At 34.6% G+C, this 15,032-nt stretch overlaps 1 protein-coding gene across 1 annotated transcript in view; it reads right to left on the reverse strand.

The window, feature by feature from the left end:
- The window catches only part of LOC126749565 (huntingtin-like), a 158,727-nt gene that overhangs the window by 29,578 nt on the left and 114,117 nt on the right, over window positions 1-15,032 (reverse strand). The window contains exons 25-27 of the mRNA XM_050459281.1: window positions 11,339-11,738; window positions 5,482-6,215; window positions 32-286 (exon numbers count right to left, since the gene is read on the reverse strand). Of these exons, the coding sequence (XP_050315238.1) occupies window positions 32-286; window positions 5,482-6,215; window positions 11,339-11,738 (1,389 nt within the window). The remainder of the gene's footprint in view (window positions 1-31; window positions 287-5,481; window positions 6,216-11,338; window positions 11,739-15,032) is intronic.

The following is a 15,032-nucleotide window of genomic DNA, read 5'->3' on the forward strand; positions in this document are numbered from 1 at the left end:
CTCTTTATTAATAAAACAATCCTGTTTATACCTTATAGAAGTTTCTGACATAGGCGTATTTCTAGATACATGCATAATTTTAGATACGTTTTTGTTGCCAAGTACGGGGTATCTAAAAGACTGCAAAAGTTGGGCTGTAATAGCTTTTATAGCTAAAGTCGAGGCGCGCCTAGCTAGGTCAGCTGTATCTAAGTCATTAGAGTCTAGTGGGGAGCACAAGACACTGAGGAAGCACATCCACATTTCTTCGAATTGTTGCCTAGTAGTCCAACCTAACAGTGTGGCTCTAAAATTTTACATTATTATTATTCATTACCTTATGATGTGTTACAGAAAAAGTTTCTGTAACACCGTACAAAGTACCGGATGTCCTATCGTTACTAAGAATGTTTGTGACTATTCTAATAAAATATAAGAGATAAACAATTCATTTTGGTGTCATTATATTTATTAACTTATACAGTGCATTCCAAGAGTTATGTTTAAATTCATTGAAAATTCAGGGGTGTGTTCGAAAAAAATCGCTCGGACCCGTCGATTTATGTTTCAACTTGCGCATTTTTGTACGTGAAGTTTGTATATACAGGGTTGCTAAAAAATAAATTACGACCATCAACTTAATTTTTTCAAATGAAAGCACCTTTTTTTATTTCATTTTTGAATTTCGCGTGGAATTCTACGTATGTTTCATGCATCATGTCCTATACCTAAAGTCAACAGTTATCGAAAAAAAGACGACCAAACATTGAGCCTAATGAATAAAATTGCAGCAATTGCTTTTCCTTATAAAATGTAAGTATTTGCTTGAAAAGCAATTAATAAAACGTGAAGTAATTGCTTTTGCCTCCAGCAATTGCTGAAAAGGCCAGAAAATGATTCTAGTCAAAGCTTTTTCTTAAATATTAGAAGCAATTGCTATCACTTGCTGAAAATGTTATGAATAAATTAAGGAATTGCTTTTTGTAGTGACGCAATTGCTCAAAAAAATGTAAGGTAGGTCTTAGGCATCATTTTGCTTGATAACAGTAAATTCGTTCATTTAAGGCTACAAACCTAAGTTTAGTGTGTCGTGTCGGTGTCGCTTAACATGGCTGCATATACTTAGAACATTGAAAGGCCTTTCAATGTTCTAAGTGCATATATGACTGTGCGTTAAACTAAAATATACAGTGTATGTAAAAATTGCAGAGACGATAATTTTAAAAAGTTATATCGATTTGACCGTGAAAATGTTGACTGGTTAGCAAATTACTTTTCAAATAGTACTGGTGAAAGACGAGGAGCTGCATTATCACCTCAAACTAAGATAAAAATATTTCTGAGAGTATTGGCAGATCCAGGCTTCCTTCCCAATGCCATCGGAGTGATAGACTACACGCACGTAAGGATTCCAAATTTCCAAGAATTCGGTGATGAATATATAAACCGAAAAGGATATCCCAGTATTAACGTGCAGGCGACTTGTAATGCAGAAGAAATATTCACAAGTGTGGACTGCCAATGGCCAGGCTCTGTGCACGATAGCAGAATTTTAAAAAATTCTAACATATACAATATCCTTAAGAACAGCGCAGAAAAATGTGTACTATTAGGAGACGATGGCTACTCAATATCGCCTTGGGTTATGACTCCCTGGAGAAATCCGACAACCCAACAGCAGCAAAATTATAATAATGTTTTCTGTCGAGAACGTGTAATAATTGAACGATGTTTTGGGCAGTTAAAAGCAAGATTCCCTATCCTTCAGTACAAAATTAGAAATAAATTAGAAAAAACACCATCGATTATAATTGCCTGCGTTGTGCTTCATAATATCGCAAAACATCTGCATGATGAAGATTTTAATTTTATTGAAGAAATCAATTATGAAATTGACGACCAAAATAACGAAATGCCCACAAATATAGTTCGCCAATTAGGACAGCAAAAAAGAGAATTAATAACTGAAATGCTCTTCAATAATCGTGTAAGTATCTATAATTGTAGTTCTCAACAGCAAATTTTATAGATTTTATATGCAGTGCCAGCGTAAAGTCACGCATATATTTATTAAAGCGTAAGGAAATGTTTTTTTAGAAAAACGCTTTACTTTACTGTATAAACATTAAAATAAATGAAAATATGAAAATAAATTTGACACATTTTGAACTTAACATTCTTTCTTACGATTTAATCCCAATTAAAATATAAATTCTAGTTGTAATATGTAAGGAATTGAACTAATTAATATGGATGAAGAAAAATAATAGTGCTACAAATATAATAGTGTTCTGTAACTATAATTTGCGAAACACTTTGCCCCCTTCTGTTACAAGATTGCTTGATTCAAGTGAGTCATCACTTCCAAGTTTCCTCTTGAGAATTTCTTCCTGTTGCATACGACACAATTTTAGCTGCTCTAATAAAACCAATCGTTGCAGTTCAGCAGTCGATAATATTTTTGTTTCATTAGTTTCCGGCAATTTAGTTGATATTTTTACTTTTTTTATGGGTGCAGCTGCAGGGATAGGAGGATCATACGCTAATGTAGACCGCGCCGGCGGCATATCAAGTATTTCTTCATAAGCTCCAACAGACGCAGCACCTAAAAGTTTATATTTTTTATTAAATATACATCGCTAAAAAAATGTTATGTAACATACCTGGTATTTTTTTAAAAACGGGATTCTTTTCTACCTCGAAAATTTATAATAATAATTTTTCCCAAGGTTTATAGATTATTGGTTTATTACCCGTCTTATTAACATAAAACATTTTTTTTATCTCTGCCTTCATATTACTAAGTTTCTTTAACAGCTGTTTTGTTGTAAGTAGGACGTTAAAAATTTCTTTATATTGCTTTACTAACACGGTTAAAACGGCTTCTTTTTCTACTTTAACTTGCGGAACTTGTGATTTATTAAATACGATTTTATTTTCCTTTAATTTGTGTACGAATATTAAATTCTTGTCTATAATTTCTTCATCACTATCAAATTCTTCACTATCACTCAAATCCCCCATATTACCATTATTTATCTTTAAAAAAATATATATAGACTTGTACCTATGTTCTAAATAACTCGTTAGTTCTGCGAACGACAATACGAAATTTTGGTCTCTTATAGCCGAACTGAGACATAAATAGCAAATGTTTATAAAAAAAAACACAAATATCTGGGATGGCGACGATAAGGCAGGAATTTTGATGAGTGGACGATGCAAAATTTTCAAGTTCGGTACCAAATAAAAACCTATAAATATGAGTGGAGCCGCGTGGACAAATAAGCAATTACTACATACATATAGCAAAAGCAGCATTTGCTTCAAAATGTTATTCATATCAAGATCCAGCAATTGCTTTTACTTATAGCATTTGCTAGTTAAGCAGTTGCTTTTGCTAAAAAGCAATTGCTTCAAGTAATTGCTAGATTTTTATTCATCAGGCCCATTATTATTGAAGTTCACCTTACGAGGCACCTTATCTCTAAAAATTTTTATACAGAGCAAAATCCATTCATTCGTGTTTTTTTATTGTTGGCTGGTGACCGTGTATTTTCATAGAAACTGTATGACAGTTGTACGCCAAACAGATATTATCAAGTGTGAAGTGTACGAGCAAAGTTGCGGTTTTCACAATGGTAAAGTTAACGGAACGAGAAAAAATAGAAATTCTGTGCATGGTTGGGTTTGGTGATAGAACACGTGCTCAAAGAGAAGCTGCTCAATTATTCAATGAAATCCATCCTGATCGTTCTCCGATATTACAAAAGGTGATGAGTAGAATAGAGGCTAAATTTAGAGAATTCGGTCATGTTAAGATCTGCCGAAATCTGGTCGTCCTGCTCGAGATGAAAATGAACAACTTGACGTTTTGCTTTCTTTGGAAGAAAATCCATGCACTCCTCTGTCGCAGACTGGGGCAAATTTACACATGGCGAAATCTATAGTTCACCGAATAGTTAAAAAGCACAAATATCACCCCTACAAAGTTATTGCTGTGCAAGAGTTATTTGATGACGATTTCGATAGGCGAAATAAGTTTTGTGAACCCTTACAAAACATGTGCAATCTAAATAATAATTTAGTAACAAATATTATTTTTTCCGATGAAGCCACGTTCTGTTTGAATGGTAGTGTGAACAGACAAAATTGTCGATATTGGGCAACAGAAAATCCGCATTGGATGATGGAGCTAAACACCCAGTACCTTAAAAACTAAATGTGTGGTGTGGAATAGTGCGCGGAAGAGTAATAGGTCCCTTTTTCTTTGAACAGACTTTAACGAGACAAGTGTATCTCGATTTTCTCCAATTTGAATTAGTTCCAGCATTACTAGCTTTATTTCCAAATTCACTGGACCCAGACTATCCTGACGAAGAACTAATTTTCTAGCAAGATGGCGCTCCTCTGCACTATGCTGCCACTGTCTGTACATTTTTGGATGAAACCTTTCCCAATTGGTGGATAGGAAGGAGAGGAACCATCGAATGGCCTGCTAGGTCGCCTGACCTAACACCAATGGACTTTTTTTTGTGGGGATACCTCAAGTCGAAGGTATTTGTTAATAGGCAAAATAATCTAGACGTCTTGAAAGAGAGAATTCGAAGAGAAGTGCGCGCCATAACTCCAGAAATGATTGAAATTGTGCAACGAGACTTTATTGATCGCCTTGCATATGATCAAGCCGTAATGGCAACCATTTTGAACATTTAACTTAATTTTTGTTCTTTTTTTATTTGTGACATGAATCGTCTTTTTTTCGATAACTGTTGACTTTAGGTATAGGACCTGATGCATGAAACATACGTAGAATTCCACGCGAAATTCGAAGATGAAATTAAAAAAAAAGGTGCTTTCATTTGAAAAAATGAAGTTGATGGTCGTAATTTATTTTTGAGCAACCCTGTATATACAAACTTCACGTACAAAAATGCGCAACTTGAAATAAAAATCGAGCGTCCGAGCGTTTTTTTTTTCGAACACACCCCTGAATTTTAAATGAATTTAGACATAACTTTTGGGATGCACTGTATTTATTATATTTATTTTTTAATTTAAAACTGATACTTTGCCGTCAAATACCATGAGGAACAAAAGTTTGGAATTTTTAACCCATGAGTTGAACATTCAACATATTTTGATTAACCCCATCACAGTTTAACAAAAGGTAAGAAAAAATAAATTATTTTTCAAATTTTCTAATGGCGAATTCTCAAAAATATTTAGATTAGTTGATTTATTTTCGATATCGAAAATATCATTACACAAAATTTTTTTTATCGAGTAATATAGAATTTCAAAAAGTGGATTAAATTGGTAGCGTTACTAACATACTGGGATGAATATGGATGGAATAGGATGAATGAAAGAGATTAAATTAAATTTTTATCTCAGGAATTTGAAAAAGTAAATTTTAAGGAGTATACCTAATATTTGAATTAACTAGATGAAACTTTATGAACTATTAATACTTCTTCTATCGACATTTATATTCCTTACCTGAAAATGTATTCTTCCAAAACATCGATTTCTTGCAACATGTCAATAGGCAGCTGAGGTACTTGAGTAGAAAACTTTCCACTTAAATCAGGATGCCAACCCAATTTCCAAACCTTGTGTGGTACAAAAATAAATGAATTTACCAGTGGCAGCCTCGCTAAAGAAACGATTAAACTTTTGATTCTACATAGTAAAAATATTGGAATCTTCACGTATTTGTTTTGATTCTTGTACAACCAACAAGTCAAGGTATATAAATTGTGGCACGCGTTCTGAGCTTCACTATTGGGACTTTTTGTAGATAATTTGAACACCTGCCTATCAATAGATGGTAACGGTTCATCGTTTCGTAATAAAAATTCTATTAAATGATAGAGGGCACTCACGCCGGCACACAGCCATGAAACGTTGGCATCCAAACCAATATAGCTAGAAAACTGAGACTGTTTTAAAATCTCGTTGGCACAATCAAGCAAAATTTCTAGGGTACTTATATCTAAGTAGCTATTATCTGCTTTTATAATAAAATTAATATGATCCAAGGCAATTATAGAAAACTTAGCAATGTTTTCGCAGTCTATTTCTGCCAGTTCCAAGGTAGGAAGCTCATATAGATGTTTACTGAGCGCTGATAATGAATAACATAAGTGCTCGAGTAAGTAAGAAAACGTGTCGTTATCATAAAGTTGCTTACTTAGGTCTCTGGTTTTGATTTTTATGGAAGCGGTTGAGCCCTAAAAATAAAAAAAATTAAATTAAAAACAGATATGAAATGAAATAAAAAAATGCTTTATTATAAAAAAAAAAAATCTCATTTACAAAGCTACAAAAGAAAAATACAATATACAGTGTGTCCAAGATAAGGATGTCTATCATGGGGATCACGGCAGCTATAGGATAGCCTGAGGATTTTTCGAAATGATTTGCAGATTGATGAAGACATCTATGTAGAACTTCGAGCAATCGAGTCCCCTTTAATCGAAAAACAAGATACTCATATGAGAAAATCCATTAGCACTAATAAGTGTGACCTAATGGATTTTCAATAACACTAATTGTGACCTTAAAGTGTTTGACCACTTGCGAAGTTTTGAGGTCTTAAAATGCACAGCTATTATATGCCTTGGAAAAAAATATCCTGGAAACATGTAAGGCCGTCTGTAAGTTTTGAAATATTTAAATATAATTATTTTCTGCATATACATAATTTCTCACTAAAACGGACTTCATTCTTTTAGTTTCCAAATTCTAAGAAAGAATGGCTACTGGTTGCCAATTGCCGATTTTTTCAGTAAATACAATTTTCCATGCCCACAATTGATGACAAGCACGTTAGAATATCACGCCCTCCAATAATAAGATATTTCTTTTATAACTATAAAGAATATTTCAGTATATTAATAGTAATTATTAATGCTAATTATGAATTTATACTTGTTGATATTGGAACAAATGGGCGAGTGTCAGACGCTGGAGTTATTGAGAACAATAGTTTTGATGAAAAATTAAAAACCTATGCCTGAAATGTACTATCACCCACTAAATCCTTTAATAATTCTAAAAAACTATTATATTTTGTTTTTGTTGGCGTGGCCAAGCTGGTTTTGTCTTTTCCTTACAGAAATAAACATTAAATTATCCAACATAGAACTAGCTGTCTGTGTAATTTTTTAAGAAAAAGGTGCATATTGTCAAGTATTTTTTTAATTTACCAATACATTAGAAGTGATTTCAATACCTTTGTTGAAGCTATTCAAAACGTAACAGAAAGAGAACATGCTTTTGGTGATTTACCGTGTAGCAAAAATCGTAATCCATGTGATGCACCCAAATTAATTCGTGAACAGTTTTATTCCTATTTTAATAATGAAGGCCAAGTAATATGGCAAGAGCCTAAGTAATTTGTCAAATATTGATGTGTTGACAAATTACTTATGTGTTGACAAATTATTTAGGCTAATATGGTGTACGTAGAAAGTAAAAATTAAATACATTTTGGCAAAAATGAAGTACTTTGGGTTTGTTGATTATTTGACTATGTATTAAGTTAGGGATTATTATATAATCTTAGAAACAATTGGAGATGATTGTTTCGTAAGAGTTCCTAATTGAGATTCAAAATAAACCTCATTGATAAGTCTCTTTGCGAAAATTGTTATCGCTGGTTTAATTCTGTACATGCAATAGGAACACCAGATCGCAAATTAATTACCGCAACATGTGAACTAGAAACGAAAACGATCGGAAGACTTTGGCATTATAAATCAGTCAACTGGAGACATTTAAAGCAGTTTCTCTCTTTGATTCCTTGGAATGATATCTGTTTCAAGACCAATGATTCTTCAGTGTGTGCGAGCGAGCTTTCAGAGATCATTTTGGCAGGTATGTAGGATTATATTCTGAACATCCTTAAAAGCTCTTCAAGCAGCAAGCCGTGATTCGATAAAAGTTGCACCAAGGCAGTCAACAACAAAAATGCTGCTTATCGCAAATGGAGTTAGGACCCAAGCCCTGCGAATCGTGTTAGCTTTGTTGCCTTGAGAAATGCGTGCAAGCAGACGATTGATACCTGCAAAAAATATGATGAGAGAGTGAAGAACAAATTTCTCAATTGCCCAAATGGATCAAGATCGTTCTGGTCTGTAGCAAAAGCAGTTGATCAAGGTTTCTGTACGTAAAAAATTCCACCACTAACTAGGGAAGATGGTTCCATTGGCAATGACCGCAATGAAAAAGGCACTTGCTGGGTCAGATGTTCGCATCAAACTCTACCATAGACCCACAAGGCAAAACACCACTGACTTTGCCAAGAAAGGTTTCTTCCATCCCAGAAATCTCGAAAAAGTTCTCAAAGGCTTGAACACTAACAAGGCCACCGCCCCTGATGGAATACCGCGAATAGTATTAAAAAAGTGTGCGGATAGTATTAAAATAAAAAACATATTAAAAAACATTGTAAACACTGTTTTCTCTTTCATACAAAAGAGGACTATTCCCTGCAAACTGGAAGCTTGCGCGGATTTAATCCCAGATACCCAAAAACGGAAAAAAGGCGGTGCCTATCAAGAGTAAGCTTACTGTCCGATTGCTTTAGTCCCGGCAATCGCCAAGGTAATGGCGAAACTTGTCAACCAGAAAGTTTTGAAATACCTGGAGTCCACCAATATCAATAGACGACCGTCAGTATGACGCATGTTTGGACCGAGGCTATCGAGAAATATGATGAATCACGTGCAATAGCTCTGGATATTTCAAAGGCATTTGATAGGGTCAGGCATGGAAACATCGTAAACAAACTATATTCTTATGGTTTGCCACTAACTCTCGTTGCTTTGCTTGATAGCTTCACCAAGAACCAATCCATTTAAGTTGTCGTTGATGATAACACACGTCGTATAGGTGTCAAATTAACGCTGGTCTCCCTCTGAGATACAGACTGTCCCGTTATACAGGATGTTTCAGAACCATAGGATCACAATAGGGGTTATTCAGTGCAACAGTATAAAACATTTGTGTATAGGGACTCATATCCGGAAAAGTGTCACTATGGCACTACGGCCCTAAGATACGTTATAATTTAGAAAGACGATGAATTGCCTAAACAAGATTTAATGCATTTAATTTTTGCCTTTTGTCCATGATATCATCACAATAATGTTCGAAATGCCTTCCTCCAACCTGAATACACCACTTTAAACGTCGCACATGATTTCGGCGAGCTTGACTAAACATTTGATACTTTTTGAATGATTTCAAATGCTGCTATAATTCGTCCGAATAAGTCTTGTTCTGTTTCTAATGGAGTTTCGAAGACCAAAGACCTTACATGTCCCCACAAATAAAAATCCTATGATCGGTTTTCTTCGAAAAACTGCATAGAGATTTTCTTTGTCTTGATGCATGTTGGTCTTAAACATGCCTGTCTCGGAGAGCCGCCGATGAATAGGATACTTTTGAGGAGTTTAATAATAATATACTTTTTGTATTCTGAAACACCCTGTATATCAACCACCTTCTCGACAAGACTTCTAATTCAATTTACAGGTTTGCTGACATTACAGTACAATGGTATCTTCCTTCAAGTCGCTCTACCAGATAACTTCAGCCGCCACCCAGTGCCATAGACGTCATCAGCCGTATTAATGCTAACCTTAACATAATTTTTCAGTGGCTCCCTCTGTCGCCCCAAGCTTTAATATGTCCAGCCTTACTTTGCCGCTGTCTTCGTCAGTTCGCTTAATAGGTGTAGAGGTTGGAAGCTCATAATGCCTTGTGTGCTTAGGTATTATGTAGCAGGAATAGCTAAAGCGGCTTCTCAAAAAATTCGGGCTCTTTTTAAAACGAAAAGTATACACTGCAACAGCTTTTAACGCTTCACAAGGCTCAGATGCGTCCATTTCCTGAGTATATCTCTCACATATGGAGCTCTGCACCAAAACAAACTTTGAAGCTGCTTGATTCCATTTAGAAGAGTGCCATATTTTTTATAGGATATCCGAAGATAAATTGAAGCTTAGGCAGTTTGGCGCATAGAAGGAAAGTCATTCCCCTGTTTTATCATCATCATCGAAAATACTCTTCCAAACTGGCCCATATCATTTCACCTAGAGCTATACATGCAAAATCTACTTGATAGTACAGATGCGACTCATGAAAACCGAGTGCATCTACGGACGCCTAGAACGTGGCTATATCGCAACTCTTTTTTATGCAAAAGTGCAAGTATGTGGATTCAACTCACAAAACACGTCTTTCTCGAACATTAGAACTTGCAGAACTCTAAGAAAAATATCCACAGACACCTTCGTAGCAGTGGCGCTACTCGTGTACCATAAGGTTCGCTCTCTTGTGGCAGAGTATTCCGTAAAAAAGAATCTGTAACATGCTTCTCAAAAAACTAAAAAAAAAGCTTCAAGGAATGAAGTCAAATTCATCTTCATTTCTAGAAACTTGTAGTTTTTGGCTTACAAGTGTGAGAATTTGGTCAGATTCATCCTCTTCTCTGCTTTTAAACCTTCTTTTTTCTTTGATGAATCGCTTGAAAGTTCTTTAGGGATTAACGGAGTTAAAGGTGACTTTAAGAATTCATGATCGTGGGGGAAATACCCGATTTTAGAAAAAAAAATAAATCTTAAGACCGCCGTTATCCATATTTTTTTAGAAAAAAGTTGTTTTTGTTTAAAAGTTTCGAAAAAAAATTCAACTTTTTATTAACCCCGTTTAATAAGAAATCGGCAAAAAACTATTAAAATCGATGAAATACTGAAAAAGTTATTAAGGATTAAATTTGAACCAAATTTTCGTTGTCCGGTTAATTTTGCGGGCCAGTGTATATTATATTTTTCAGATACTGTACAATTTCTAATTTGTATTTGACAATCAAATTAAAAAATCATTCTGTTAAACAACTCATTTTCAATGTCGATGTTATATTATAAAATACGTTATTTGAAGTTTGTGTAGTATTTTGTGAACTTTTATTTCGGAAAATAAATATATTCTTTTAGACAGTCTTTTAATTATTAAAGAAAGTCTGAAGTTTTATTTGGTCGATTATATCTAAATAAAACTCATTGAATTTATCAACCTTGAAGCGTAAAATCTAAGACGATTAGGACATATGTTCATAGAAACTTTTTTGCTTGATTTTATCCAAGGAACACGCCCTTAAATTTTATCGAAATATTTAAAAAAACACCCTGTATATACACAACTCTATGTTAAATAAATAATAAAAAAACAGTATTTGCTTAATAAATCGACGATTAAATAAAAGCTGACTCATTTAATGCCTTTAAACGATAGAAACCACGAAAAAGGTATGATCAGCGAAAAATTTACATTTTCTTGTACTTACCTCATAACTTCCACATTGTTCGCAAACGATCTTGCTAATATCTTTTAAAATATTATCAATAGTTGCCTTTAATATAGGAGGTTCCTGCTTTAAATCTTTATCTTTCATTAACTTCACACCTTTTTCTATACAGTCTCTAAATATAATTTTATTAAAATCGGTGCTTGACATGAAACTAGCTAATTCAATGTATTCTAGTTTCGTCATAATCGTTGAGGTTTCCTGCCTCAGCATTCCGTCCTGGTATTTTCCCTGGATTTGAGACAAAAGCCATTTTCGGTTTATATCCAATTTTCTTATATATTCTGGCTTTATTAAACGCGTCTGGCTAAAGTCTAAGGGACTCATATCGTAGTACCTTACTAACAGTTTGTTTAGAAGACTAATTAGCGTTTCGTACCTAAAAAAAGTAATATTTCAACAAATATTATAATATATATGTAAGTTAAGGAATACACCTAAATTTATGATTAAAAGATATGTTTTTATTCAGCTTTACGACAACAAAGTGACTCATTCCTCCACTGGCAAAAAATCTTTTTTATTCGGCAGATCAATAAATAATATAAGTAGAAGGGAAAGATTGTATAAACTATATTTTATTATATTTCATTTGCCTAAGGTAAAATTCTGTAAAATATATTTACGAAAACGGTTTCCTGTGATACTATGGTTTTATAATTTTCTATTCTTTGCGAAAAGATTAGAAGTATTCGTTTCACGTATAATTGTAGGGGTTACAATAAATATTATTTAAAAAAATAAAACAAATGTAATTGACTCTTCCTCGCTTATCTTTTAGATTTATTAAAAAATTTTATGCGTGGAAATGTCGAAAATTTTAAGAGAATATAATAGTAACCTTGTCCTAAACGAATACTCATCTGTATTGTTTAATGCCAAAATGTCACGAATTAGCCTCAGAAACATACATCTGTAAAGAAAACAGCCCCTTTAACATAACTGAAGATCCATAATGTGAAGTGCAGATGATAATGTTCTCAAAACCCTTTAGATTGGCGAGCGATGTGAAAGCCTTGGAAACTAGTCTTTGGAAATCCAGAAAACCAGAACGAGATGAATCATCGACTCACCATAGAAAACTGTAGATGTACAACAATGCGGCCAAAACAAAGACAATATTCCAATACAAGGCATTTTTCTCCAAGAACTCAACCCCAGCTGTACAATACAGGGTGTCCCAACTCTATTTAAACACGATTTTTTTTCGTCCCTGTATATGAGAGGAAAAAAAAATTGACAAAGGCAAAAAGTGTTTGGAAATACTAATTTTTTGTTGACAGTATTGTAAATGTACAGAGTGTCCCACAAACAAAGTTTTCATTGTTGATTAATTAGTTGAATATTGATGGGTTTTGAGATAATTGCTTATTAGGATATTATTTAATTTTTATTCAATCTACTATTAAAGCAGTTAAACTGTTTTAATAGTAGTTTAAAAAACAATTATAAAATTAGAATAATTTAAAAAACCTTATAGTAAAAGTTCAAATGGCTGACCGATCTCGGTTTCGCAGAGTTCGTACATTTTTATTAGCTCACTGGTACAGGCGCTTCTTTTTACTTCTTCCGGAAATGCTCTATAAGCAAGTGTAATTTTGTTTTTTAAATTTTCCAAATTTATTAGCTCTTTAGTGTAAACTTGTCCCTTTAAACATCCCCACAAGAAAAAGTCTAGGGGTGTTAAGTCAGGTGATCGGGCTGGCCATCTGATAGGACCTCTATTTTCGATCCAGTACCTTCCAAATCTATTGTCAAGGAAATTTGATATAATCTGCGAGTTATGAGGTAGAACACCATCTTGTTGAAGCCACATATTACGTCGTTCTGCTTTTAGCCCCTTTCGTAGACCCCGAACCGTGTCCCAGTCTCAGTAAAAAACAAATCTCTCAGGCACATAATAACTGGGACAAAAAACAAAGAAGAATTAGAGAAGTACAGAAGGTTGTAGACAGGCAAAGGGGATGATACCAGATCATGATGGCTCTAAAGCAAGGCGACTGCTAGCAAAGACCCGACAAGGTATCAAATACTTGCTGGCTGAGCACAATTGTCTACACCTTCTTAGTATAAGAGAAAGCCGGCTCTGTCCGAATTGCCGTACAGGGAAGGAAACTTCATATCACATACTAGGTGGAGTCGCCTGAGAAGGAAAACTTTTATAGCAAAGGCACTTAAACGGGAAGATCTTGAAGATCTGCACTGGGACAACGTGCAAGTCTTTGTTCAAAGGACGGACCGACTCAGTAAAGAGCGCGCACTGGGAGTGGAGGCGTAAGGGTGGGTAATTCTGGGTTTCCCCAACCCATACTACTACTACTCTGTCGTTCTGCTAGAAGTTATCTCGAAAACTATCAATATTTGACGTATAGCGTATTATAAATTTTATATGTAGAATTAAATGAAGAGTAAAAAGTTTGTAAAATTTTCAGGGCATTCTTTTTAAACAAACTTACTTGACAATGAAAACGTTGTTTTTGGGACACTCCGTACATTTACCAATACTGTGAACAAAATCAGTATTTATAAAAAAAAACACTTTTTAAGTTTTTTTCATCATATACATACACTGGGGTGAAAAAAAATGGTATGTAAGTAGGGTAAAAAAATGCTATGTGAGTTGGGACACCCTGTGTACATCCAGGTTTTCCAAATTAGAAACTACCATGGTAGCAAAAACATATTTCACTATATAGAGCTGCCAAACCACCAAACAACCAGGCAGGTTGGTTGCAGCCAAACAACCTGCCTTCCCATCAGAGATTTGCCACTCTTTGAACTCGACCATTTGAACTTCGACGGAGTGACAAACATACTAACCATGATTGATATCCAAAACAAAAAATTCGAAGAAACCAGCCATGAACTTATCCAAGTTACAAAAGTCATTCGATGGACCATTATCCTCTACTTCCTAATCGTAGATACTGTGGCTTAAATATTACTGAAGATGAAGAATTTTAAGAAGCAAACTATTAATAATGCCACCATAAAAGAAGAGACCTACAGCATTCAAGCTACGAGGGCGGGGTGAAAAGTTTCGGGCCTGACCTAGAGATGACGCTAGCAGGTCTAATATTCGACTTGTATTCTATAGTACTACTGTATCTCATATACATTTGAGAGACTCTCTGAGACATTCTAAATTTAAGAAAGGTCGAACGAGCATTTCTCACGAACCACGTTCAGGACGCTGTACAAGCGAAACCCCAGCGAATTTTTGCGATTATATATCCGATTTATAACTGTGGATGAAACTTGGATTCACCACTACACTCCTAAAAGTAAACAACAGTCGAAACAATGGATTGGACCAGGTGAACCAACCCCAAAGAAGGCAAAGATAATTTTATCGGCGAATAAGGTTATGGCAACAGTTTTTTGCGATGCAAAAGGAATTATCTTCATTTATTATCTAGAAAACCATCAATGGTATTCACCATTGATGGTGAATTTATATTACGCACAGTTATTGCAAGTTTGAAAGACGAAGTGAAAAATAAACGACCTCACTTGGCGAAGAAAAAAATCTTGTTTCATTATGACAACGCACCTGCTCATTCGTCGGTCGCTGCGATGGATAAAATCAACGAATTAAAGTTCGAATTGTTCCCCCAACCACCATATTCGCTAGACTTAGCCCCCAGCGACTATCATCTGTTTCCCTACTCTT

The sequence above is a fragment of the Anthonomus grandis genome, unplaced genomic scaffold (assembly GCF_022605725.1).
Source record: "Anthonomus grandis grandis unplaced genomic scaffold, icAntGran1.3 ctg00000319.1, whole genome shotgun sequence".
Taxonomy (NCBI): Eukaryota; Metazoa; Arthropoda; class Insecta; order Coleoptera; family Curculionidae; genus Anthonomus; species Anthonomus grandis.